The 25,780-nt window shown below is 37.7% G+C and overlaps 1 protein-coding gene across 2 annotated transcripts; it reads left to right on the forward strand.

Annotated features, from left to right (window-relative positions):
• The first annotated feature begins 7,078 nt into the window (after window positions 1–7,078).
• Window positions 7,079–22,903, forward strand: utp25 (UTP25 small subunit processor component). 2 transcript variants are annotated; one of them, XM_022685069.2, is made up of 13 exons: window positions 7,079–7,238; window positions 7,754–7,793; window positions 9,400–9,607; window positions 11,189–11,518; window positions 11,730–11,818; window positions 13,279–13,468; window positions 14,071–14,267; window positions 16,067–16,283; window positions 17,909–18,111; window positions 19,446–19,628; window positions 19,754–19,863; window positions 20,054–20,299; window positions 21,883–22,903. In XM_022685069.2, exons 1-13 carry the CDS (start codon window positions 7,138–7,140, stop codon window positions 22,127–22,129), a joined length of 2,361 nt encoding a protein of 786 aa, XP_022540790.2. In that variant the 5' UTR covers window positions 7,079–7,137; the 3' UTR covers window positions 22,130–22,903. The 2 variants fall into 2 exon arrangements, with proteins under 2 accessions (XP_022540790.2, XP_049337557.1); XM_049481600.1 differs by having other exon boundaries at window positions 11,192–11,518.
• The last annotated feature ends 2,877 nt before the right edge of the window (window positions 22,904–25,780 follow it).

The raw sequence follows: 25,780 nt of genomic DNA on the forward strand, positions 1-25,780 counted from the left end.
AAAAAAGATCATGGGACAATTGTGCTCTCTCAGACTCTGGCTGCTGATGGAGAAGCAGCATGTGCCAGTATGTGACCCACTGATGCCTCCTCCAATACTCAAGTTTAGGGAACTGCAGCAGATGCAGCAACATCACTGGGTTAATTAATGCGCTCTGAGGAAAACATAGCAACCCAGTTTTTATACATCATCTAACAGATGCCTGTACTGTCTGTCCAACATTACACTAGCAGTGATGTGTGGAGAAAGCGCCATCTACCCACCCAGAAAGAGCATGGGACAATTGTTCTCTCTCGGACTCTGGCTGCTGATGGAGAAGCAGCATAATCCAGGATTTGACCCACCAATGATCCTTAGATCATAGTGACAGCATCTTATTCCACTAGGAGTGTTAAGACCAGCACATGCCTCCTCCGATACTCTTTTCTAACTGCCGTTGATGCAGCATCACTATAGTTAATGTGCTCTGAGGAAAGCGCAGCAACCCAGCTCTTATACATGAGCTAAGAGATGCCTGTACTGTCTGTCCAACATTACACTAGGAGTGAAGAGGAGAGAGAGCGCCATCTACCCACTCAGAAAGAGCATGGGACAATTGTTCTCTCTCGGACTCTGGCTGCTGATGGAGAAGCAGCATAATCCAGGATTTGACATACCGATGATCCTCAGATCATAGTGACAGCACTTTATTCCACTAGCAGGGTTAAGACCAGCACATGCCTCCTCCGATACTCTTTTCCAACTGCAGCAGATGCAGCAACATCACTGGGTTAATTAATGCGCTCTGAGGAAAGCGTAGCAACCCAGCTATTATACATTAGCTAAGAGATGCCTGTGCAGTCTGCCCAACATTACACTAGGAGTGAAGAGGGGAGAGAGCGCCATCTACCCACTCAGAAAGAGCAATGGGACAATTGTTCTCTCTCGGACTCTGGCTGCTGATGGAGAAGCAGCATAATCCAGGATTTGACCCGCCAATTATACTTGGACCATAGTGACACAGCCTTAGTGCGCTGAACCATCCAAAACCCCAGAGATGTAAGGTATTAAATAGTGCTGGGAGTCTCACATAGCAGAGAAGGAATTCTAGATTCATCACAGTGATGTTTGTAGGCCTTTATGTTTCAGGTCGCGCTCCACAAGTTTGAGCACAGACTTTTGATGACTTGGGCCATTCCAGAAGTTTCACTACTATATCCTGGGACTGTGTTGCCCTCTGGTGTTCCCCTGTAACACAGCAACACAAGGTACAGTACCAGTCAAAAGTTTTTTCTTAAGTTGTTCATTGTATTTAATACAAACTAAATTTCATCCAGACTATGAAGGAACACATAAGGTATCACGTAGTAACTTAACAGTGTTAAACAATCCAAACCATACTCTGTGAAGCATTAAGGTGGCTCTTTTATGGGGAGCTGTTAACTTGTGGTTTCTGAGGCTGGTAACTCCTGTACAATTATCCTGTACAACAGAGCTAACTCTTGCTCTTCCTTTCCTGATGGGATCCAGTTTCATCAAAACATTTTTGATGGTCTTTTTGACAGCAATTTAGGATATGTCAGATTTTTTCTTTATTTAGTTGAGTAGTTCTTGCCATAGTATGGATTAGAACATTACTCAAATAGAGCTATTCACTGTAAACCTGTAACTCTACCTCTTCACAACTTTACAACTGATGCTCTCAAACACATTAAGAGACAAGAAATTCAAATAATTTACTCTTGACAAGTTCAGCACAGCTGTTAACTGAAAGCCTGAATTCCAGGTGACTCTTCCTCATAAAGCTGACTAAGAAAATCCAGCCAAGATGTGCAAAACTGTCATCTAAGCAAGAGGTGCCTAAGAATGGAAAATCTAAAACATATTCTGGTTTGTTTATTAAATAATTTCATACGTTTTTCTTTATAGTTAGGATGACTTGCACATTAATCTACAATGCAGAAATTGCAGTCATGCAGAATATGATGGATGGAAAAGTGTGTTTTCATCAGACCAGCCTTTCAAACACACCAATGATCAAAAAACAGCTATGAATCCAGCTACTATCCAAAGCTAGTCTTGAGCTGGATTCCTTTAGCAGGCATTACGGGTTAGCTATATTAGCCTCGCAGCTCTAGTGTTAAACTAAAGAAGCACATTTCAGACACCAAATACCTCTTATTAGTGTCCTACAAAACGTACAGTGAACCTCTCGGGGCATAAATTATGGCACAATAAAAAATACACAGTATAAACCTGCAGATAACATAAAAATGTACATTAGCGTTAGCCCAGATACCTTATAAATAAAGAAGATTTATGTTCCCAGCTAATGCGTTTCAACACAGACTTAACAGCTCAGAACGTGCTTTCCAACTGCGTATTCCCTTACAGAAGAAACGTATGGAATCTCACACACCATGCTGGCCTTCTGCCACCACACACACACACACACACACACACATATACACACATACATATACACACACACATACATATATACACACACGTCATGTGCCTCCGGCCTGCTGTTGCTCTTTCCAAGCCCCTGCCATGCTGCAGCATTCTCCGCTAGCAATTAAAACTCACAGCCACTTTGATTTTGATGTGGGCAATTTAACTAGTGCCCCATAAACGTGGATGTTTTTGCACAGAGCGCTGTTGTTTTGGCCGTTTATTTCTTTTAATAAGTTGGAAAGCACTTCAAGAAGAACTGCGATCCGAACACATGCCGTCCAGCTGCAGCAGGTCAGCATGAATTACATGAATTATCAGCCGTAATGCTTTAAGAGGGCTGGCGTTTTATTGAGCTCTGCGCAGAGCCAAAGTACGTCTGGACTCCAGAGTTTCTGTGTAAAACATCAGGCTTGGGATGCAACAGTTATTTAATGAATTAAATTCACTGAGCAGTTTCTTAAAACAAGCGGACTATCTTCAATGGACATCAATGACTGAAGAATAAACGCTGTAACAGCCGAACTCCAAATAAATTGTGAATTATTCCATTTTCCACATGCTTATTGTCTTGAGTAAAGCTAAGCAGTTGATATAAATAATAATAGAAATTAATAGCAGACAGTTAGCTTGGTGCTAACTGCATACCTCACACATTAGCTATGTTACGAAGCCTAGTTTGCAGGTCAGGTATGGGCAGCATTGTCTCAGAAGGCTGTTTTAACCCTTGTGTGGTGTTCGGGTCTGTGGGACCCGTTTTCATTTTTCATCAAATGATACTAAAAAAATATTTTTTCGAACTCAAACTCATTGGCATTGGCTCATTTTTTGTGAAAAACATATATCAAAACACATTTTCGATAAACACACACTGTACACCCACCTACCCCCCCTACACATTTATATTACATACAGTATGTTTGGCCAAGGGCTAATAAACATTGCTTCATTTGTAAATTTGAAACGAAACAAATTTTCTACTCATATCTTGAGTTTAATTCATTTTCTTTTACATTTTATTAAAAAACTAATAAAAAAGAGTAAATGTAACATAAGAAAGGTAAAGGGCAAATACTAACCATGTAAGCTGTTTATATTGCTTGCAATTTAGGTGAAGGAAGCATGTGTAAAGCATTTTAATGTAAAATTGCTTAATTTTGCTGAATTAAATACAAGTAACAAAGTAAACGAGTAACAAAAATATGAACACCACACAAGGGTTAAGTGAGAAACCCTACATATGCAGCCTAGAAAAACAGCTTACATTCAGAGCTTTTGAGAAATCAAATGGTGCAATACCAATAGAGTTGTCAAATAATAAAGTACAAATAAGTAGAAATATTGGTTATCTATGCTTTACTGGAGTATTATATATATATATATATATATATATATATATATATATATATATATATATATATATATATATATATATATATATATATATATATATATATAATTATCTTTCAAATAACTTTCTCATCCTATCATTTAAAAAAATATGAAATGATAAAAAAGCTGAAAATTTAATTTCAGCTTGTTTTTATTCCTTTAAACCTATCCAGATAAAAATCTCCATCCAGATAGAGTGTGGAATCTGATTGTGGTTGGATGAGTGTAAACCATGACTGTCAACGTTAAAGCATTAATGCAGTTGATTAATTTGGAATCAGTAATGCGTTATATTTTTTACGCAATTAATTACACCACTTTTTAATGTCTTCAATTGTGCAACAATGTTGCACTAGAAAAAAATCATAAAAAGAAAGAAAACACAGGACAAGAGGTGTGTCCAAACATTTGACAGGTACTGTATATACATAGAGTCTTAAATATAAAAAGAGCTTTATAGAAAGCAACATGTTTTTTTATGTAAATTCTGCTTTATTGATTTATATAGAGGAATGTTGACCTGTTGATAAAGGTACATACAGCTTCAATGGTACAGCTATTTATATGGATGGTCACAAGCCATCTAACAAAACTGAACTAACTGGATTTTTTTGCACCAGGAGTGGTATAAGGTCACCCAAAAGCAGTGTGAAGGACTGGTGGAGGAGAACATGCGAAGATGCATGAAAACTGTGATTAAAACCTAGGGTTATTCCACCAAATATTGATTTCTGAACTTTCTTGCATTATTTAAGGTCTGAAAGCACTATTTTGACCATTTCTAATTTCTTCAAATAAATGCTCTAAATGACAATTTGTGGGGGGGGGGGAGAAATTTTATAAGAAGTTTATAGAATAAAACAACGATATTAATTTTACTCAAACATATACCTATAAATAGTCAAATCAGAGAAACTGATCATTTTTGAAGTGGTCTTTTATTTTTTTCTTAAGCTACATATATCATATATTGTATATATCATATATTGCATCTCCACATGGGACCTCTTGACTTATTTGAGGGACGTGTAAATAATCTGTTCACCTACACAAACATTAAAACACCTTGGAACGCCGGAGCTGATGCCTTTGGGGGGATAAATACCCCTCTGTAAGTTGGCACCGGACTCTATTGTTCTAACCTTTGGTGCGTTTATGACTCCGCTGTAAGCACTGAAGTGTGTGGGTTCATTCGTTTCACTGTGTCTTGTTTTGGCTGGCGGCCTGCCACGGTGTTATTAATAGGCACCCTAATCACTGGCAAGGCCTGCACTTTAAAATCCCTGTCCTCATAATCAGCCACCATATGGTATCAGAAGCTGGAGGGAGGTTACGCAGCGAGCAGCGGGGAAAATAAATAAATAACTGTAGAAATAAGGCTGAAACATGCACCGTATTTGGTAACGGCGCATGTGTTTTGGTTTAAAGGGAATGGAATGATTTTCACTGATCAAATCAATTGCATATTTTCCTGTACTCACTCAAACACACACACCCATACAGCAGTTAGATCCCTACAGAGGTCTCATATCAGATCTGCCACAATTCCCTGGTGAAGAGTAAAGCACCGAAAAGTTTCCATCACCAGAGAAGACTGTGTTTTAGTGGCCCTTTGATACAAAACTACATCATTACATCATTAACATTACTTCATTTAAACATGCCTACAGATTGTCTAGCTTAGAATGAAGAGCACATTTGTCTATTTATTATAATAAATAAATTATTTTTTTACATTTTTTTTATTTATTTACAGACATTAAGAAGCAAACCCATTTCACCACTTGGCCCTACCACACAGCCCTAGGGTGCCCTAAGGTGTCCCAATTCTTGTTAGGCTGGATGGGTAGGTTAGGGTTAATGTACCCTTTAAAAAAAAACTTGAATTTATTGTATTTTAGGACTATAAGGCACACCAGATTATATGGTCCACTATCAATGAATGTCTATGTTCTTACATAAGGCACTGCAGATTATAAAATGCATTAAGCGATACTAGTAAGGAACAAGGGTGTCGCCATGTTTCCCTTCTAATGGGGAAGCTGGGGGGAAGTAAACAAAATTGCAATTCTAAAAAAAAAAACATTCACACAAGCGCTGGATGTTAATCCACAAAGATTTCTCTCCTGAAAATGCTTTATTTGGGAGAGTAAAGTGCTTCAGTTTATTTACAGTGAGCTTAGATTTTTCAATATTTTGTATAAGGGTGAAGTGAAGTTTCTTCAGCAGCATTAGCATTAGCCACTTACCGCAGTGCTAGTGAGAAATAAGTGCCGCCTGATAGCACTAGACTGAGGAAGTCTGTGTGTTCTGGTAGCGGTTCATAACATGTAGCTTGTTTTAACACAGTAAACACGCAGACTACAATCCAATATGCTCACCTCTGAATGGCAAAAGAGCTACTGCTGTGGTTAGCGGCTAATGCTAATACTTCTTCACCCAGCCTTAGTTCTGGAGAAAATTCACTGAAAACTCATCCTTATAACGCTGTACTTCAGCAGAGTGGCTTTACTGATCCTTAATACCTGACTGGTAGAATTTGTACATAAGGCGCAGAGTTAAATTTGTAGTCTATTATTATACTATCTGATTATTTTGAGATATTTAGTCATTATGTTGAGATAACTAATTCATTATTTTGAGATACTGTCATTGCATTATATTCATTATATTCATATTCATTATTTTGAGACAGTAAATCATTATTTTGAGATAATAATTCATTATTTTAAGAGACTAAATCATTATTTTGAGATAATAATTCATTATTTTAAGAGACTAAATCATTATTTTGAGATAGTAAGTCATTATTTTAAGATAGTTCTTAATTATTTTGAGATAGAAAGTGCTATTTTGAGATACTTATTCATTATTTTCAGATAGTAAGTCATTTCATTATTTTGAGGTAGTAAGTCGCTCTTTTAAGATATTTATTCATTATTTTGAGATACTAATTCATTATTTTGACATTGTAAGTCATTATTTTAAGAAAGTTCTTAATTATTTTGAGATAGAAAATCGCCAATTTGAGATACTTATTCGTTATTTTCAGATAGTAAGTCATTTCATTATTTTGAGATAGTAAGTCATTATTTTAGACACTTCATTTCTTTCTTCAGTAAATATTTATATAATGTACTGTATAAATTTAGAGTAAATGAATAATACAGCAGTTGGTTACAGAGTGATGCTAAAGCTGAACACGTGGTTTATTGGGAGTGTAGTTCTCCTCCAGGCCGCCGGGCGGCGGCGGAGCTGCGGGTAAAAGGTAAACACAGCAGCGCTCGAGCTGGGAAACACGTGTTTAGTAAAATGGGGAAAAGGAGGCAGAAACAGCAGGATTTATGGAGTCTGAGTAAAAAACAGAAGAAGCACCTGAAGGAGTTCGGAGAGGAGCATCCGTTCCATGATGAGTAAGAGCTGCTGTGCTTTATTTACACAGTTTATTCCTGACTGTTTGCTCCTCTTGTGAAACACTGCAGCGGATACCGGCTGGGGTCTTACAGTATGGCTGAATATGTCTGATTCCTCAGTAGAGAGCTGCTGGCTGACTTTTTCTCTTATAGCTGTCCAGACTGACTCATTAAGCAGTGTAGAGTAGTGGAGCCACTCTGACAGAATAAATAAGATAACACTACTGCCTGAGGTTTATCTGTGTTAATATTAGCCTTTAGCACTTTTTCACAATTAAACAGGAGGCTAGATTACTAACCTTATATTCAGACATGCCTTGGTACCTCAGAATCATCCTTCAGTAGGCAGCATTTGATAGGATTGAGATAAAGCCAGTGCATTTAATACAATTATCTATTATCTATCTTGTTTAAACGAGAAGATAAAGACATTGACCTTATTAACGTATTAGTTTTAGTAAAATTACGTGACGAGATGTAAACAGCTCACTTTATTTCTGTGCTTTTTGTTTTAGTGTTCCTGACAGACGAGAAAGAACACAGATTGTTCGTTTGGTGAGTACCAGCTAAAGTCCCCTCTATTCGTAATATTATTAGAATAAATTATTTATAAAATAATAGAAATTATTTTATTTTATTTTATTTTTTTAGAATAAGTGCTTTGGAGTGTATATACACACGTGAACAAAATGTTTGATACCCCTCCGTTAACGAAAGGAAAATCCACAATGGTCACAGAAATAACTTGAATTTGACAAAAGTAATGATAAATAAATATCCTATAAAAATGAACAAATGAAAATCTGACTTTTTTTTTCAATCATGCTTCAAATGTATGCATCTGAATCATTTTAACCCTTGTGTGTTCGGGTCTGTGGGACCCGTTTTCATTTTTCATCAAATGATACTAAAAAAATATTTTTTCTAACTGAAACTCATTGGCATTGGCTCATTTTTTGTGAAAAACATATATCAAAACACGATAAACACACACTGTACACCACCCACACATTTATATTACATACAGTATGTTTGGCCAAGGGCTAATAAACATTGCTTCATTTGTAAATTTGAAACTAAACACATTTTCTACTCATATCTTGAGTTTAATTCATTTTCTTTTACATTTTTACATTCTTTTAGCACTTTTTGAAAGAAATGTAGCATAAGAAAGGTAAAGGGTAAATATTAACCATGTAAGCTGTTTAAATTGCTTGCAATTTAAGTGAAGCAAGCATGTGTAAAGCATTTTAATGTAAAATTGCTTAATTTTGCTGAATTAAACACAAGTAACAAAGTAAACGAGTAACAAAAATATGACCACCACACAAGGGTTAAAAAGTAAACTCATGATGGTACCCTTAACTTAAGATTTTGTTGCACAACCTTTTGAGGCAAACACTGCAATCAAACGATTCCTGTAACAGTCAATGAGACTTCTGCACCTCTCAGCAGAGATTTTGGCTGACTCCTCATGAGCAAACTGTGCTCCAGTCATCTCAGGTTTGAAGGTTTGCCAGTCGGCATGTTTCAGCTTCTTCCAAAGGTGCTCAGTATGATTTAGATCAGGGCTCATCTTGGGTGTTTTTATCTGTGTGTATTGGGTCATTATCCTGTTGACCACATGTAATTTGGCAAATTCCAGTTTGTGTTTTGATTTTAACAAATGTGTCCTCCTTGGTCATCTCCCATTAAGTTTTCTTTGGCTCAAATAATGACAAATTGTGTGATCTGATACTTATATTCCTTGAGCTTAAAGTTTACCTTTAATCTCTTTAAATGTTTTTTTGTCAATTTACCTTATGCAGCCACATCCAGGGAGGTTAGCTACAATCCCGCTTATTTAAAATTTCTGAATAATATGTGCAGCTGTAGTCACAGGAACATCAAGCTGCTTTGAGATGGTCTTTTACCCTTTACCTTTAACATAAACTCTAGTTATGCGTTTGTGATTGTAGGCCTGGCGCCATTGTTTAAAAAAAAAAAAAAAAAAAAAATATTTGGCCAAACCATAGACTGAAACAATAAAAGTAGATTAGCCTATTCAAGTTAGTCATACAGATAGTTCAAGAGCTTTAGCAGTATTTTAGATTTCTTTGGTAATGTGGCTTTATGACAAATAAAGCTATGTATGTTTAAATATTGCTCTTTCTCTTCACAGCCCAACAATCCTGAACACTCAGGCTCTGAGAGTGATGAAGATATCGACGAAGAAGGAGTAGAAGAAGAAGAGAAACCCTCTGCATATCAACAGCTGCTGTCAACTATGAACCGCAAAGCTGATGATAACAGTGAGGAAGAGGAGAGTGAGGAAGATGATGAGGATGATGAAGATGGTGTAGAAGAAGAAATGGTCAATCCAGATGAAGGTTTGCTTCGTAATAAATCATGAAATTCACTATATTTGCTGTGTGAGGTTTTTAGTTTATTTTTAGCATTAGCACAACATGGCTATTGTAGTGAATATGTAAATTTATGAAGCTAGCACTCTGTGATAGAATTTCTTGTTGCTGTTTCTGATATTGTGATGTTGATAAGCTTGCATTACTTATTAGCTACATTAGCATTGTAGCTCCAGAATAAAACTGCAGAAGCTTCAGGCTAGACCTGTCACAATAGCTTTTAGGCGATTTGTTTAGGGCAATATATTGTTCCAGAATAAATTGCGTTAAAAAAAGAAGTTGCATTTTAAAGACCATTTTATGCCAATGATATAATGATATTGTAGCATATTAACACAGGTACCTTCATTTTAAGCCCAATTTACTTTTTATTATTAAGAATTTTCAAATAATGAAAATGGATTATAATCTACAGTACCAGTCAAGAGTTTGGAGATTGTGGAAACTTTACGTTAGACCTGAAGCAGCCTGAAGAGCTCTCCACTCTTCCTCCAAACTCTGTTCCCTTGATTTCCAAAAGAAATGCAACATTAACTGATTATTAGTGATACTAGGAGAGACATTTCATCTGCTGGTGTTGATCCACTGTGTTTTATTATCAAGTCTAAAGTCAGTGCAGTTTTGTTTTCCCAGAAAATCTTACAGCACTTCATGCTGAACCTCTGCTGACAACTTTTATGGAGATGTGGATTTCATTTTCCAGCAGGACCTGGCACACTGCCAAAAGTACCAATTGGCCTTGATATATAATATTCTAATTCTCTGAGACACTGAAGTTTACTAAATAATCTCATAGGTTTTTCTTCATAATTTGGATGAACATTTTAAAATATTGAAAAAAAAAAACTGAATTTAAAGTGTGTTTAAACTTTTGACTTCAAACACAATGAACAGCAAAAATAATAAAGATCTAGGCCTGTCACGATAAGATTTTTATGTGGACGATATATTGTCCCAGAAATGATTGCGATACTCGATATTTTTGTAATTTAAGGACTATTAAACGCCACTGACATAATGATAACAGAATAACATAAAACTAAGTAATAATAAATAAATAAAAAATACAGAAAAGCAATAATACACCTTTTAAAGACTACAAAATTTGAATTAATCATTTATTATAATTAATATTATAATTAGGGAATTACATACTTATTGTTTCACCTATTTTAGTCCACTTTTTGTGTATGCAGTCACAGTTATTGAAGCATGACTGGCTAAAATACTGTTTATTGTTGAATATGTGAACAAACATACAAATAAACACAGTAGACGATATCGTGATTATCCAAAAATATTGAGGTCATGTTCATTGATTGTACAATAAATCGATATTGCAATTATTATTACAGGCCTATAGAGGTCACGTTCATATATTGTACAATATGTTAATTGCATAGTTATTATGACGGGTCTACTTCAGACACATTTTTTTAAATATAATAATATGCTTTTTTTTATTAATGTTTTCTTCATAGTGGGACCGATAAATCATACCGTTCTTAAGCCATGCTCATAAATGCTTTTTCTTTTTCTATTTGAAAGTAGATGATGATGATGATGATGATGATGATGATGCTGAAGAGGAGGATGCAGAAGACAGTGATGAGGATAATGAGGAGGAAGAAGAGGAGGATGGAGAAGAAGTTGAGGAGGATGAGGAGGAGAATGGAGTAAATGATGAAGATGAAAATGCCTCCAAAGAAGAGCCAGCTGTGGCTGGAGAGAAGAAAGGAGAGGAGAAGGGGGACGGAGAGGAAGAGCTGGAAGGAGAGTTTATAGACAAATCTAATGAAGAAGACTTTTGTCTGGAGTCCAACCTGCCTGCAGAGGAAGAACAGAATGAGGAGAAGAGTGATGGCAGCACAGGGGAAGGTAAGAGAGCTGCTGTGAAACATTAAAAATATCATTGCTGCCACACAAAAACGCATTAAAATACATTAAAATGCAAGTCTAAACTCTTATTTAGAGATTCATGAATACCAATACTGGTACTGGGTGTTGACCCACCACGATATCAGTATGAGGTACACAGATAGTGATCTTATACCTGTGACTAACAGTTATGTTGTGTTTTGCTAAACAGATGCATTTCTGAAGCACCAGGAGACAGAGCTGAGTGATGAGCAGGTGAAGAGAATCTCTGAGGGCTCTAAGATCAGGACTCAGGTTAAGGTAGGACACCATTCAGCCTGAATTATCCAGTGAAACCTGGGTTTTATAAAAGGATATTTCTAATTTTACACATTCCAACATGAGTCCTGACATGCGTGAGGTTTATGTGAATTTTGTTTGTGGTTTGTGACACTGTGGGTCACTGTTATCTTTTAAAAAGTAGCTTCTACTGTTTCTATCTGTGTTCTATATTTCTGTGTCTATGTTTTAGTCATACATACAGTGTCACAAATCATAGGATTAAGTCTGTTACAGATTACTGAACACTTAATGTAATGTAAAGCCCAGACTTTTTCGCTTTTTTTTTTTAATCACAAGTAGGGGTGAGTTATATGGCCCTAAAATATCATCATGATATATATTAATGATACTCTTTGGTATATGACAAAACACTAAATTTAAAATATATATATTTCAAGAATACACTAGTGCCACAAAATTAAAATTCAATTTTGCTATTGCATTCGATACGATATGGCACACCCCTAACTAAGATATAAAAAAAAATACAAGAATTGTATCAGATTTTTAACAGAACAGATGATCCAGAATGTCATGATACTAATAATGCACTCCAAATGTCTCCATATATCCAGGATTATAGTAAAATAAATGATACTGGACAGAGATAATCTGTCTGTAGTAGATATTCAGCTCTGGGGGGGGGGGGGGGGGGGGGACCACTTCTTTATTTTTTACCAAATTGAAAACCTCTGGAATATAAGAGGAATATGGATGATCACAAGCCATCAAACCAAACTGAACTGCTTGATTTTTTTTCTATCAGGAGTAAAGGCATAAAGTTATCCAAAAGCAGTGTGTAAGGCTGGTGGAGGAGAACATGCCAAGATAAATTAAAACTGTGATAAAAAACAGGGTTATTGCACCAAATATTGATTTCTGAACTATTAAAACTTGATGAATATGAAATTAAATTTTTTAAACGATTGAGGAACTGGGACCAAACTATAAACATTATACAAGTTCCCAACCTTTCCATTCAGTTCAGTACATTTAATAAAAATAGCCAGAATTGCAGAAGATGGCACTGAAGTTGGCAAGGGACCGTATATAAATTACAGACCCTAATTAAAAACATAAAATGCTTACTAGGGCTGCACGATATTGAAAAAAGAAAACTGATATACTGCTATGCATTTCCTTTATAATTTTCACAGGTTCGCATTAATTTAAATAATTTTGCCACTTTTTCATTACACCGTTGCATACAATTTTTTGTGTCTTGCTTCACAAAGAAAATATCATTATTTGATGTAAATGATTTAAGCTTGTGTATTTGTGTAGATCAATTAATCAGAGCATTTTATAAAAATATAAGAAAAAAAATTAACCCAGCAAAACACTGCACAGGCTTTTATTATGTAGTAACTACATGTGCCTAATTGTTTAGGCTTGTTTTAAATTTCTTGTTTCTATATGTTCATCTCTCTTGGGTCCAGTGGTCCAGACTGGGTGTGCTGCAGTGCTCGTACCCTCTGGAGTGTTTTCCCCCCATCAGCCAGGCTTCCTCTCTCCCCCTCCCTCACTTCCACAAAGCCTTGGAGCCAAACTGGCGCTCCCTCAACCAGCCTGAGGGAGGCGCTGCGTTGGACCTCACAGAGCTGCAGCAGGAGCTGCTGAGACTCATGGGTATGTGCCATAGACTGTGTATAGCTGGACAGAGCATCGTCTCTCAAAAGTGAAGCCACCACAGGTCGGGCGCCCCCTGCTGTTCGGTTTCAGAAAGCTGTGTAACCCCACCCATCCCCATAGGTTTCAATGGCAAAACAGACAACTTTCAATCACGTTTTTTTCTAATATACAGTAATTTTACCTCCATTATGTAGATGCAGCAGCTAGTGTAACCTCTGCTTATATTGTCAAATTTTTATATCCCCACAGAATTCGTTTTTAAAAACGTTATTCAGCTCCATTCAAAAAAGGTGTGGTTATTGTAAAAGGGCTGGTTATGGGCGGGACCAATAACAGACGGTCAGCTCCGTAAAAACTGTAAATGAGTAGGCTGCTCTCCACAGTCTTTCTCCCTCCTCTGGTCTCTACTGTGCAGACTCGGGTATCAGGATCGCCAACGTGGCGGAATATTTTGGCTTCATTTTCATTGAATGAATGGGAACGACGACACGGCGTCCATCTTTTTTTACAGTCTCTGGTATGTGCAGACATGGGGCTGAATGAGGGTTTGTGATGCACATGCTTGTGCTTTAGTAACATGTGTTGTCTGTGTACTACAGGATCATACAGGGATGTTTATTACCCAGAATGCTCTCCGCTAGTGGAGGGTCCGGAGGTCCGGCGGGCGTACTGTCTCCACGCCCTTAACCACGTGCTGAAGGCCAACTCCCAGGTTCTTGCTCATAATGCCCGGCTGAAGGAGGCTAAGGGGGGGGAGGAGGAGGATTTCAGAGACCAGGGGCTCACCAGACCCAAGGTAACACAAACTATTACTGATAAATAAACACTGGCTGTTTCTCAATCTGCGTTCTTGTCTGTACTTGTGTTCTTGTGGACTCGGGAAACGTCATCAGTCGCAGCCCAAGAACTGTTCCAATTCAGAAGATCGCAGTTAGCCAAGTACACAACTAATACCCGGATGTGTTCTTGCTCCTCCCACTTTATCGAGGATGCATGGAAGGTGACTTGTGTGGACTTCTTACAGCCCGATAACCCAGAATGCACCTCGCAGCAGTATCAGCGAAATGCAGGAGGAGAAGGGACATAACTGTAAGCACCTGTACGTTTTCAAAACAGGACTGCTGTGTGCTAAAATAACATTTTAAGTTATTTTTAGGTGAGAATGTAGGGGTTTAAACTTCAGACATGTGGTTTATTTGTTAAGAAAGCGGCTAGGTGAAAATGTGCTCCTATGTTTTCAGAACAACGTTTTCCGCTCCTCTAAGAGGGTGACGTCATCAAGTACACAGCTGTTCCAATTACAGAACAACCGTCCCGCCTCCTCCCGTCCTCGGGAGTCCGCATTCGCGATCCGAACTTCCCAAGTCCGTGCTTGCCAAGTACGGGAGTCCAGACTTGTGTACTTGTGTATTGAGAAACGGCCATAGTGTTGAATTACTGTATTTTTCCCACTATAAGGCGCACTTAAAATTCTTAAATTTTCCAAACAATCATCAGTGCGTCTTATGTCTGAATTTTACCAGTCAGGTTGTAAAGAGCAGTAAAGCCACTCTGCTGAAGTGCAGCATTATACAGGAGATTCAGTTTTCAGTTCTTCAGCACTAAGGCTGGAGCATCATTAGCATTACCCGCTAACCGCGCTAAATGCTAGCTCTTTTGTCGTTTAGAGGTGAGTATTGTCGGACTGTAGCCTATGCATTTACCGTGTTAAAACAAGCTACATGGGACGAACCGCTAGCTAATCTCGCCCTGGCTTACCCCAAAGCTAAGTTAAAGCTAAAATTAAAGTTTGGTAAGTTAAGTAAAGCTAAGCTAAGTAAACAAAACTGTAATTCTTAAAACAAATACTTTATTTTAAAGTGAAGCGAGGACTGGATGTTAATCAACACAGATTTTTCTTCTGAAAACTGTTTATTCGGGTAAGTAAAGCACTTATGTTTATTTACAATAAACTTAGAGTCCTGAATTTCTCCAGCACTAAGGCACTCGACAGCACTACACTGAGGAACCCTTAATGCTCCCAAAAGCCAGGACGATATCAGCTAGCAGTTTGTCCCACGCAGCTTGTTTTAACATGGTAAACACACAAGCTACAGTCAGATATACTCACCTTTAAGTTGCAAAAGGGCTAGCGCGCTTGGCGACTAATGCTAATTCTGCTCCAGCAGTGCTACCCAGGGTTAGCAGCAGGCTATAGTCTGATAATACTCATATCTGAATGCTAAATAGCGCGTGGTTAGTGGGTAATATAAATGCTGCTCAAGCAGTGCTAGCCTTGGTTAGCAACAGGCTATAGTCCAGGAATAATTAATAATAATTGTGCTTTGCATGGTTAGCGGCTAATGCTAACTGCTTCAGTCTCAGTGCTGGAGAACTAAACTGAAACTCCTGTATAACGCTGTACTTCATCAGAGTGGCTTTACTACTCCTTAATACCTAAATGGGTAAAATTCATACATAAGATGCACTGGATTATAAGGCACACATTTTTTTGGTAAATTAAAGAATTTTATAGTGCAAAAAAATAAAATACAGTAAGTATTCTCAGTTTGAAGGATGGACATGCAGCAGTATTGACCTCTGGTCCTCCTGCAGGTGCTGATCCTGGTGCCGTTTCGGGACGGAGCTCTGCGGGTGGTGCAGACCTTCATCAGTCTGCTGGAGCACGAAGGGAAGAAGATGGAAGTCAGTAATAAGAAGAGATTTAAAGATGAGTACGGAGAGGATCCCAACGACAGGCCCACAAACCTGCACCGGCCAGACGATTACAACGCTGTGTTCTCAGGAAATGTGGACGATCACTTCAGGATAGGTGCGTTACATACAGCTGATTGGTTCCTTAGAAGATTACAGTGTTGAAGAGTACAGTATACTTGTGTACAATTTAAATGTACAGTGTTGCTTGAAAGATTGTGAACCCTTTAGAATTTTCTATATTTCAGCATAAATATGACCTAAAACACCACCAGATTTTTCTAAATGTACATAAAGAGAACCCAGTTAAACATTTGAGACAAAAATATAATATTTTATCATTTATTTCATGAGGAAAATGGTCAAATGTTACATATTTGGCTAAAGTATGTTAACTTTTATTTTCAGTATCTGGTGTGTTTTTTTTTTTCTTTTTTCTTCCCCCTTTTCCCTTTTGCAGCAATAACTGCAGCTAAATCTTTTTGATAATTTTTTAATCAGTTTTGCACACGGGCTTGGAGGAATTTTAACCCATAGCTCTATACAGAACAGCTCCAACTTTTGGATGTTGGTAGATTTCCTTACATTATCTGCTCACTTCAGCTTCTTCCACAACAGTTTCAAAAGATTATGGTCAGGATTTTGACCTAGCCATTCCAAAACATTATATTTATTCTTCTTGAATCATTCTTTGATAGAACAAATTGTGAGCTTCGAGTCATTGTCTTGCTTCGTGACCCACCTTCTATTGAGATTCAGTTCATGGACAGATGTCCCGACATTTTCCTTTTAACAGAATTCTCTGATAAAATCTATAATTCATTGCTCCATCAATAAAGATAAGCTGTTCTGGCCCAGATGCAGCAAAACAGGCCCAAACCATGATACTACCACCACCATGTTTCACAGATGGGATGAGGTCCTTTTAGAGCTGGGCGATTGATCAATTTTATCGATTAATTCAAATTTACAGATAAGGACGGTGTGTTTTTATGCAAATCGATTTTCTCTGAGTTTTAATTTTCACCACAGACGCGCCCCTGAGCTTAGCCCCGCCCCTCTCTCCCTCCCTGGAAGCTATTCAACAATTTGTCTATAATAGGTTTGAAAATAAAGAAAACTTAAGAAAGCTAAAAAAAAATATATAAAATAAAAAACTGCTCCTATAATAACATTTAACACGGCAAAAAATTATTTATGTAATTTACGTAAAAATAAAGTTATTTTGAGACGTGACTGCCTTTTTAAAAAGCAACAGAAGTGCAAAATGTTCGTTTGTTGGAGTTCATTTGTATCATTTCTAACATATTTAGAGTGTTTTTTACTCACTTTTCTCTCTCTCACAATGTTCATCCTTTACAGCTTCAAAAACATGTATTATGCAAATTAGGCGATGACCATCATCGAAAATCTGATTTTTTTTATTATTATTTTTATCGAAGATTTTTTTTGGGGGGGGCCATATCGCCCAGCTCTAGGTCCTTTCTCCAAACACAACACAGTTCTATTTTGGTCTGATATGTCTAAAAGAAATCAATAGCTTTCTGACTTGTTCATGTGATTTTTAGCAAACTGCAGACGATAAGCAATGTTCTTTTTGGAGAACCCTGGCTTTCTCCTTCATATTAAACTCTCCACCTTATATTGAGCGCAGTAATTAGGTATTGAGTGCAGTGATTAAACAACACAGCAGGGAATGGTGGGTAATGTGGTTCACAGTGAGAGTCCTCCTTTCTTTATTAGGTGTGTCCATCATGAAGCGCAGCATGCGCCTCTACTCTCCGTTCTACTCCTCCGACATCATCGTCGCGTCTCCGCTGGGTTTGCGGACGCTGCTGGGCGTGGAGGGAGAAGCTCAGAGAGACTTCGACTTCCTGTCCTCCATCGAGATGCTGGTGCTGGACCAGACCGATGTGTTCCTCATGCAGAACTGGGAGCATGTGATGGTGAGAACTAGCAGGACTGGAAGCTAAAATTTAGCAACAAATGCTTAAAATAAATCTATAAGGACAAACTTCCAATTTAGATCAATTTAACTTATATTATTATTATTATTATTATTATTATTATTATTATTATTGCTAATATTATACTAATGCAGGGTTGAACAGTACAGCACAACAATGTTAGGTATGAGTATAAGATACTGTTGATGTTGTTTCCTATTACAATATTTTGTTTTGTAATACTGTATTGATTTTCAAAAACACAGTATTAGGGCGCCAGCAGGCTTAGTACTGCCACTACGATCAGGAGATCGCTGGTTGGAATCCCTGCCATGCAGCTTACCATCCTTAGACGGCACTCTTTCTCCTCATCACTCCTAGGGTGATGTTGATCAGCACAGGGCGTCTGTGAGCTGATGTATCGGAACCTCCGAGTGCACTGTGATGCTACTCGGCAGTGATGCATCAGCAGCAGTTCAAAAGTAGGTGGATACAGGGACAATACAGGGGTGATGATTCAGTATATTGGGTTACTGTATGTGAGGTGATTATATTGAAATTGTTTAAATAAAATTTTAACAACAATTCATGGTATAAAACACACTCTCATGTTTTACAAAATCCAAGTGAAGTAAAAAAAAAAAAAACACTGCCATCTAATGGGCGGGGTTTAAACACACATTAAATAAACCTCTGTCTGTTAGCACGCTTTACATGTAAACTATAGTGCCCGTCTAAAGTTCGGACACACCTTAAATCAAGTGGGGTTTTTTTTTCATTATTTTAAACATTCTGTATTGTAGATTAAAACTAAATTCATCCAAACTACGAAGAATAATATATGAAAAATTAATTGGTAAACTAAAAAAAGAATTAAACCATCCAGAATATGTTTTACATTTTAGATTCTTGAAATTAGCACCTCTTGTTTAGATGACAGATTTACACATCTTGGCTGGATTTTCTTGCTTAGCTTTGTGAGGAAGAGTCAACTGGAATTCAGGCTTTTAGTTAACAGCTGTGCTGAACTTGTCAGGAGTTAATTAGTTGAATTTCTTGTCTCTTAATATGTTTGAGAGCATCAGTTGTAAAGTTATAAAGAATTGGTATACAGTGAATAGCTCTATTTGAATAAGGTTCTAATCCATATTATGACACAAACTGCTCAACTAAGTACAGAAAAAATACTTAAAGAAATGAGTCAATATGAAAAATATCTTTCTTTCAGTATTACCAATATAAATTGCAGTATATTGAATTGTAAATCCTGTAGGCTGTTAGACTAGGTCTCCGGTATGTACTGCTTTGCCCACTGCTCTTTCTGTTTGTTCCAGCACGCAGTGAAGCACATGAACCTGCAGCCACGGGACTCTCACGGCGTGGACTTCTCCCGGGTGCGGATGAGGAATCTGAACAACTGGGCTCAATATTACAGACAGACGCTGATATTCAGTGCCATCCCGGAGCCGCAGATCAACAACATCCTCACCAAACACTGCCATAACTACGCAGGACAGGTACAGGACGGAGCATATTAGTAGATTTTCCATACTGCTGTCAAAAACTACTTTCTGAAATATTTATTAAAATACTTACCTACATGGTGATTCTCTCTCTCTCTCACTCTCTCACTCACTTTCAGGTAGCTATTAAGAACCTCCCTAAGATAGGCTCCATCTGCCAGGTGCTGGTGCAGCTCCCACACGTGTTCCAGATGTTTCGGGCTGACACCTTCATGGATCAGGACATCAGGTGAGAAGCGCCCTGTTTTGCTGTAAACTGAACACTAGAGGGAGCCAGTTACCACACCACTCTACTGATCGGTCTTCTGTAGACTTCAGTTTAAATTTGGTTTCTATTAAAACTGTTTTAAAAGCTGGAGTCACTTTTGTACCAATTCCAAGAGTTCCTGTATGTGACCACATTTCCCATGATGCTCCAGGTTCCAGTTCTTTGTGGAGAAGGTGCTGCCGCAGTACAGAGACTCCGTCATGTCCCACACGCTGATCTACGTGCCGAGCTATTTTGACTTTGTGCGTTTGAGGAACTACCTGAAGAAGGAGGACGTGAGCTTCTGCAGCATCAGCGAGTATTCCAAGCGCTCGGAGGTTTCCCGAGCTCGACATCACTTCCTCACAGGAGAGAAACAGATCCTGCTCTTCTCCGAGAGATTCCACTTCTACAAGAGGTGTGTCTGTCTGTCTGTCTGATTTCTTTTTTTTTTTTTTTTTTTTTTAACGTGGAAATATTATATTTAAGTAAATAAATAAAGAAATAGTTACTTAAAATGATACATATAGTACCAGTCAAACATTTGGACACACCTTCACATTCACAGTGGTGTTATTTATTTCTTTATTTGATTTATTCATAAATAAGAGAGAAAGATCATTTATCCCGAAGGAAATTTAGGCATCCAGCAGCAACAACACAATACAATAAGAAACCTATTTAAACATAAATATAAAAAACTTTCTATACAAGGTAAAGATCTATCTGTAAACGGTGCAGTGCAGTAGATGTTGCTAATGGTCGTTAGATAATTAACAGAGCAAAGTGCAAGCTGCAGTGACATTGATTATAAAAGTGACTGATGGGCCATAGAAATAGAAATATTGTATAGTAATTGGAATTATGTAGTAAACAGTAATAAAACAGTCTTAGTCCTCCACATTAATCCCCTGATCTAAAGCTGATGAACTGAGATGGTGAGGTGATTTGATTTGATTGGGATGAGCTGGAGCTTCACAGCGTGAAGAAAAGAAAAGCAGCAACTATTGTTCAGCACCTCCAGAAACTCCTTCCTTCAAGTCGCTGAGAAAACTATTCCAGGTGACTCTCCCTCATGAAGACACTGAGATTAAAATACCAAGAGTGTACAGATCTGTCCTCAAAAAATCTATAAAATATGTTCTGGTTTGTTTAACACTTTTTGTTTACTGAATAATTCCACGTGTGTTTCTGTATAGCTTTAATATAGTCTTCAATATTAAATTTACATTGTAAAAAATAATTAAAAGAAATAAAACACACATTGAACGAGAAGAGTGGAGTTCAAACTTTTGACTGGTACTGTAGTGCATATATGGAAATTAGAATAACATTGGTAAGTTACTTTATTTCAGTTCAAAGTTTGAAACTCATATATTATGTAGATGTATTACACACAGAGTGATCTATTTTAAGCATTTATTTCTTTTATTGGAAATGATTTATCGCTTAAAGCCAAGGTAAACCCAAAAATCATTGTCTCAGAAAGTTAGAATATTACAATATAAGACCAATTGGTACTTTTGGCAGTGTGGGCAGTGTGCCAAGTCCTGCTTGAAAATGAAATCAGCATCTCCATAAAAGTTGTCAGTAGCAGAGGGAATCTAGAATGCTGTAAGATTTTGTGGGAAAACAAAACTGCACTGACTTTAGACTTGATAATAAAACACAGTGGATCAACACCAGCAGATGTTGAGACATGACTCTCCAAACCATCACTGATTGGTGGAAACTTCACACTAGACCTCAAGCAGCTTGGACTGTGCTTTTCAATCTGAGAACTGAATCATAGGGAGATGATGTAAAATATTTTGTACCACTTGGGGGCGCACTAGACCAGTTTATGGCTATGTAATTAAGTCTGACATGGTTATTGTAGGGAAAAAAAACACTTGCTTCAACCACAGCATATTAATCATTAGCTTTTTTAAATAGATTCTTCCGTTTTAATCAGTTTAGAAGTGTTTTCTGATGTCCTTCTTTTTTTCTCTCTCTTTTCAGATACACCATAAAAGGAATTCAAAACCTGATATTTTATGCTCTGCCCACCTACGCCCACTTCTACAGTGAGGTGTGTAACATGCTGCAGTCCAGCACCGGCTCCTCCTCTCTCACCTGCACAGCCCTGTACTCCCGCTACGACACACACAGACTGGCAGCCATCACTGGAGCCGAGCGCACCGCCCAGATGATCCGCTCCAACAAATCCGTTCATCTGTTCGTCACAGGAGAGGAGAAGAGTGCGTGAAAAGAGAGAGAGAGAGAGAGACCTCAGGACAGACTGTATGAAGAACAAGCACTGACCAAAACATAGCCTATACAGCTCTGGAACAAAATTAAGAGACCACTTCAGTTTCTGAATCAGTTTCTCTGATTTTGCTATTTATAGGTATATGTTGAAGTAAAATAAACATCATTGCTTTATTCTATAAACTACGGACAACATTTCTCCCAAATTCCACATAAAAATATTGTCATTTAAAGAATTTATTTGGAGAAAATGCAAAAAAAAACGAATTCAGAATATCAATATTTGGTGGAATAACCCTGGCATGTTCTCCTCCACCAGTCTTACGCACTGATTTTGGATAACTTAATTCAAGCAGTCCAGCTTGGTTTGATGGCCTCTTCCTCTTGATTATATTACAGAGGTTTTCAATTTGGTAAAATCAAAGAAACTTATCATTTATTTTTTTCCAGATCTGTATGTTTTCTGTTGCCTTATTTTGTTTGCGAGCTTTGTTATATCTGGAAATAACACTGATTGTCCATTTTTATGGCTTCTGTCGCTGAATTCAGAAATACTGGTAAATTAAACCCAGTAATGAGAGATGCAGGGGTGCACCTCCTGTTTGGACAGAATATGGACATTAGTTAGATTGGCCTTCACAAGTGTTAATGGCCTAATACTGGTCTACTGGTTGGACTGCTGTGCTACAGGAGGGCCCCATACAGTAAGAATTATTACATTAAAATGTGATGTTTTTTACAGATCTTTTATATAAAGTTTACACTCAATTTATTATTTGTCTTTTCTTTTTTAAAGCAAACATTAATATAAAATTGATAACACATGAAATCATGTAGCTCTGAAGTGAAGTGTTTAGTTGCTCTTATCTGGGATGCTGTTAACTTGAAGATACTTTTAAAGACTGACATTTCTTTAAGCATTTTTTCTGTACTTAGCTGAGTAGGTCTGGACGTATGTATTAGAGCATTACTAAAATAGGGCTATTGACTGTATAGTAATTCCACCTCTTCACAACTTTACAACTGATGCTCTCAAACATATTAAGACTCTATTGGTTGTCTCAAAATATTTTTTTTCCTAATCTTTCTATGTATTTATGGAGGAGCCACACAATTTGGATAGGATGTCCAGCTAGTTTGTACACCAATTAGCCATAACATTAAAACCACCAGCAGATGAAGTAAATCTGGATTGCATGGCAGCCGGTAAGGGTGGCTATATCAGGCAGTCATAAGTGAGCAGTCGTGACAGCAGTACAAATAAAAGCATTAAAAATGACACCATGTCCTTTTAGGGTCTCCGTAAAGAGGTCAGTATATTGTTCATACAAAAATGATTACAGTTACATGCCTATTTTTAATTTGTACCTGGCTGTCAGTCACTGGTGTTTACTGTGGAGTTGTGTAGTGCAGTTTTTTTATTCAGGGCCTGTCCTGTTCTTCTAGACTCCTCCGCTTTAATAGGAATGAATAAGTGATGACGGCGTGTGCTAATGAGCTCTAACAGAGTGAGCTAAACCGTGTGCTGTGTGTGTTTGGGTTAATGGTCAGCTGATTACAGGCTAGCGTCAGTGCAGAGGCATGCAGCGGGTTGGGCTGTACTGAAAGCTGATTTTAGGTCATTAGGTGTACAGTTCAAAATGACCAGAGTACACCCAATCCCATCAGTATAAACTGATCTAACTGGATGGAGGCGGATGGGGGTTTGTTTTTCTGAACTGGGATAAGGCTAGAACCTGATGAGTGACACTGTAAAGACAAAAGTATGGGGACATACTTCTTAATTATAGAATTCAAGATTTTTATTTACTGTAGCCTCATTGTCACATGTCTGTAAAATCAAACATCTAGCCGTGTAGTGTGCCTTTACAAACATTAGCAGTAAACCTGGTGGTGCTAAACTGGTGGGTCTCAACCGCCACTATAAACAGCCCAGCATCTGTTTTTGTGAGTCAGCTGAATACGGAGCCCAGGAGGGGCCGTGGATAAAAAAAATAAATAAATAAAAATAAATTAAATCAAGCGAACGATATAGCAGTTCGTGCTCACGTTTTCTTTAATTCGAGTGAACGATTTGCAATTCGGTCTCACAATTTCTTTAATTCGTGCTCACGATTTCTGTAATTCGAGTGAACGATTTCTGCTACTCGTGCTCACGATTTCTGTAATTCCAGTGAACGTTTTTTATGCGCAATAAGACAAGAAGCTCAGAGGGAAAGGAGCATTTGTCTTTCTTGATCTATTGCACGGGTGTGGTGAAGATAATCAGTTATCTACATTTATAACCTGCTGATAATAATGCACTAGTGTTACAGTTAGATGTTCAGTGTGCAGATTTTGTTGTGGTGGTGGAATCTCCACAGCACGTGGGGTAGAGACGGCCGTGCGTCGGTTTGTTTGGATTACTCCATTATTGTGACGTCACAATAGTGAAACCTGCATAGATCAGTTAAAGATCCACCAGTACGGTCTGCTGAATGAGAATTTCAGACAGTACACAACAGGATTAGCCAGGAGACTTCTTCTGACAGAAGGATCTGTACCTACTGTCTGTGATAAGGTCAGCTGATGAGACAGCTGTAAGAACTTTCAAATAATGAGTTTTGTGTTTCTATCGCAGATAAATATGATCTTGTTCATGTCTTGTCATTTAGCAAAAGCTAACCTTAACATGTGGCAAACACTTAAAGCTTAAATATGACGTGGCAACAACTTATTTGCATTAAAGTGGCCCAGCCCTTAAACGGCTGATTCTGAAAGGGACAGAAACTGGCAAGAATAGAAATGAGAGGTGAGATCTCTTTATGCGTGTTGTGTTTTATTAACATAATTCTGAACAGATTTTGCTCCTTCAAACAATTCGGACTTGGTGGTGAGTCCGGGTGGGGGTCCGGCTAGATTTTTTGGGCTCAATCGAAGCTCTAATACTAATGCAGCCCCTTTTATAGCATATTTGACCACTTAGCAACACCATAGCACATAGCTGGGATACCATAGCAACCACCTAGCAATTTTACAGCAAATAACTGGGATATCAAAGCAACCACCTAGAATCTTCATAGCAACTAACTGAGATACCAAAGCAACCCCATAGAAGCTAGCAAGCATCACAATGGAAACCACCTGGAATATCATAGCAACCACATAGCCAAAGCCTAGCAACTGCCTGGAAGTGGAAACTGCATTTTCCTAGAAAACACACTTATTTAGTTTTCTAGTTTGATCCACTGATATACAGTGTCTGCATTTGTCTTTACAAAATATATAACACCCCTCTCCTGTTAAAACCACCATATGCAGTTTTGCATTTTTTCACTTTTAAGAATCTACAGTTGTGTTAAAAATTATTCAACTCCCAATGCAGTAAAGTATTTTCCAATGCTTAGTTAAATCCAGGTGGTCACCTTTTTTGGCCAGGCAGTGGAGGTGGAGCAGTTAGGTATTGACATTTGTACAGTGTTTGTCACTTTCCCTCAGTAAGGGTTCTATAAGGCCACAGTTAAAGTGTCAGTGTGAGTGTCAGTAAGTGGCTCTCCTATTGGTCAGTGCTCACTTTACCTGAACATTGTATCCAGCAGAGGAGGAACACATTGAAGTGGGATTATTTGGTAATCCCACTTTCTAAAGTGGTCTTAGTGGGATTAATGTA

The sequence above is a fragment of the Astyanax mexicanus genome, chromosome 7 (genome assembly GCF_023375975.1).
Source record: "Astyanax mexicanus isolate ESR-SI-001 chromosome 7, AstMex3_surface, whole genome shotgun sequence".
In the NCBI taxonomy this organism is placed as follows: domain Eukaryota; kingdom Metazoa; phylum Chordata; class Actinopteri; order Characiformes; family Acestrorhamphidae; genus Astyanax; species Astyanax mexicanus.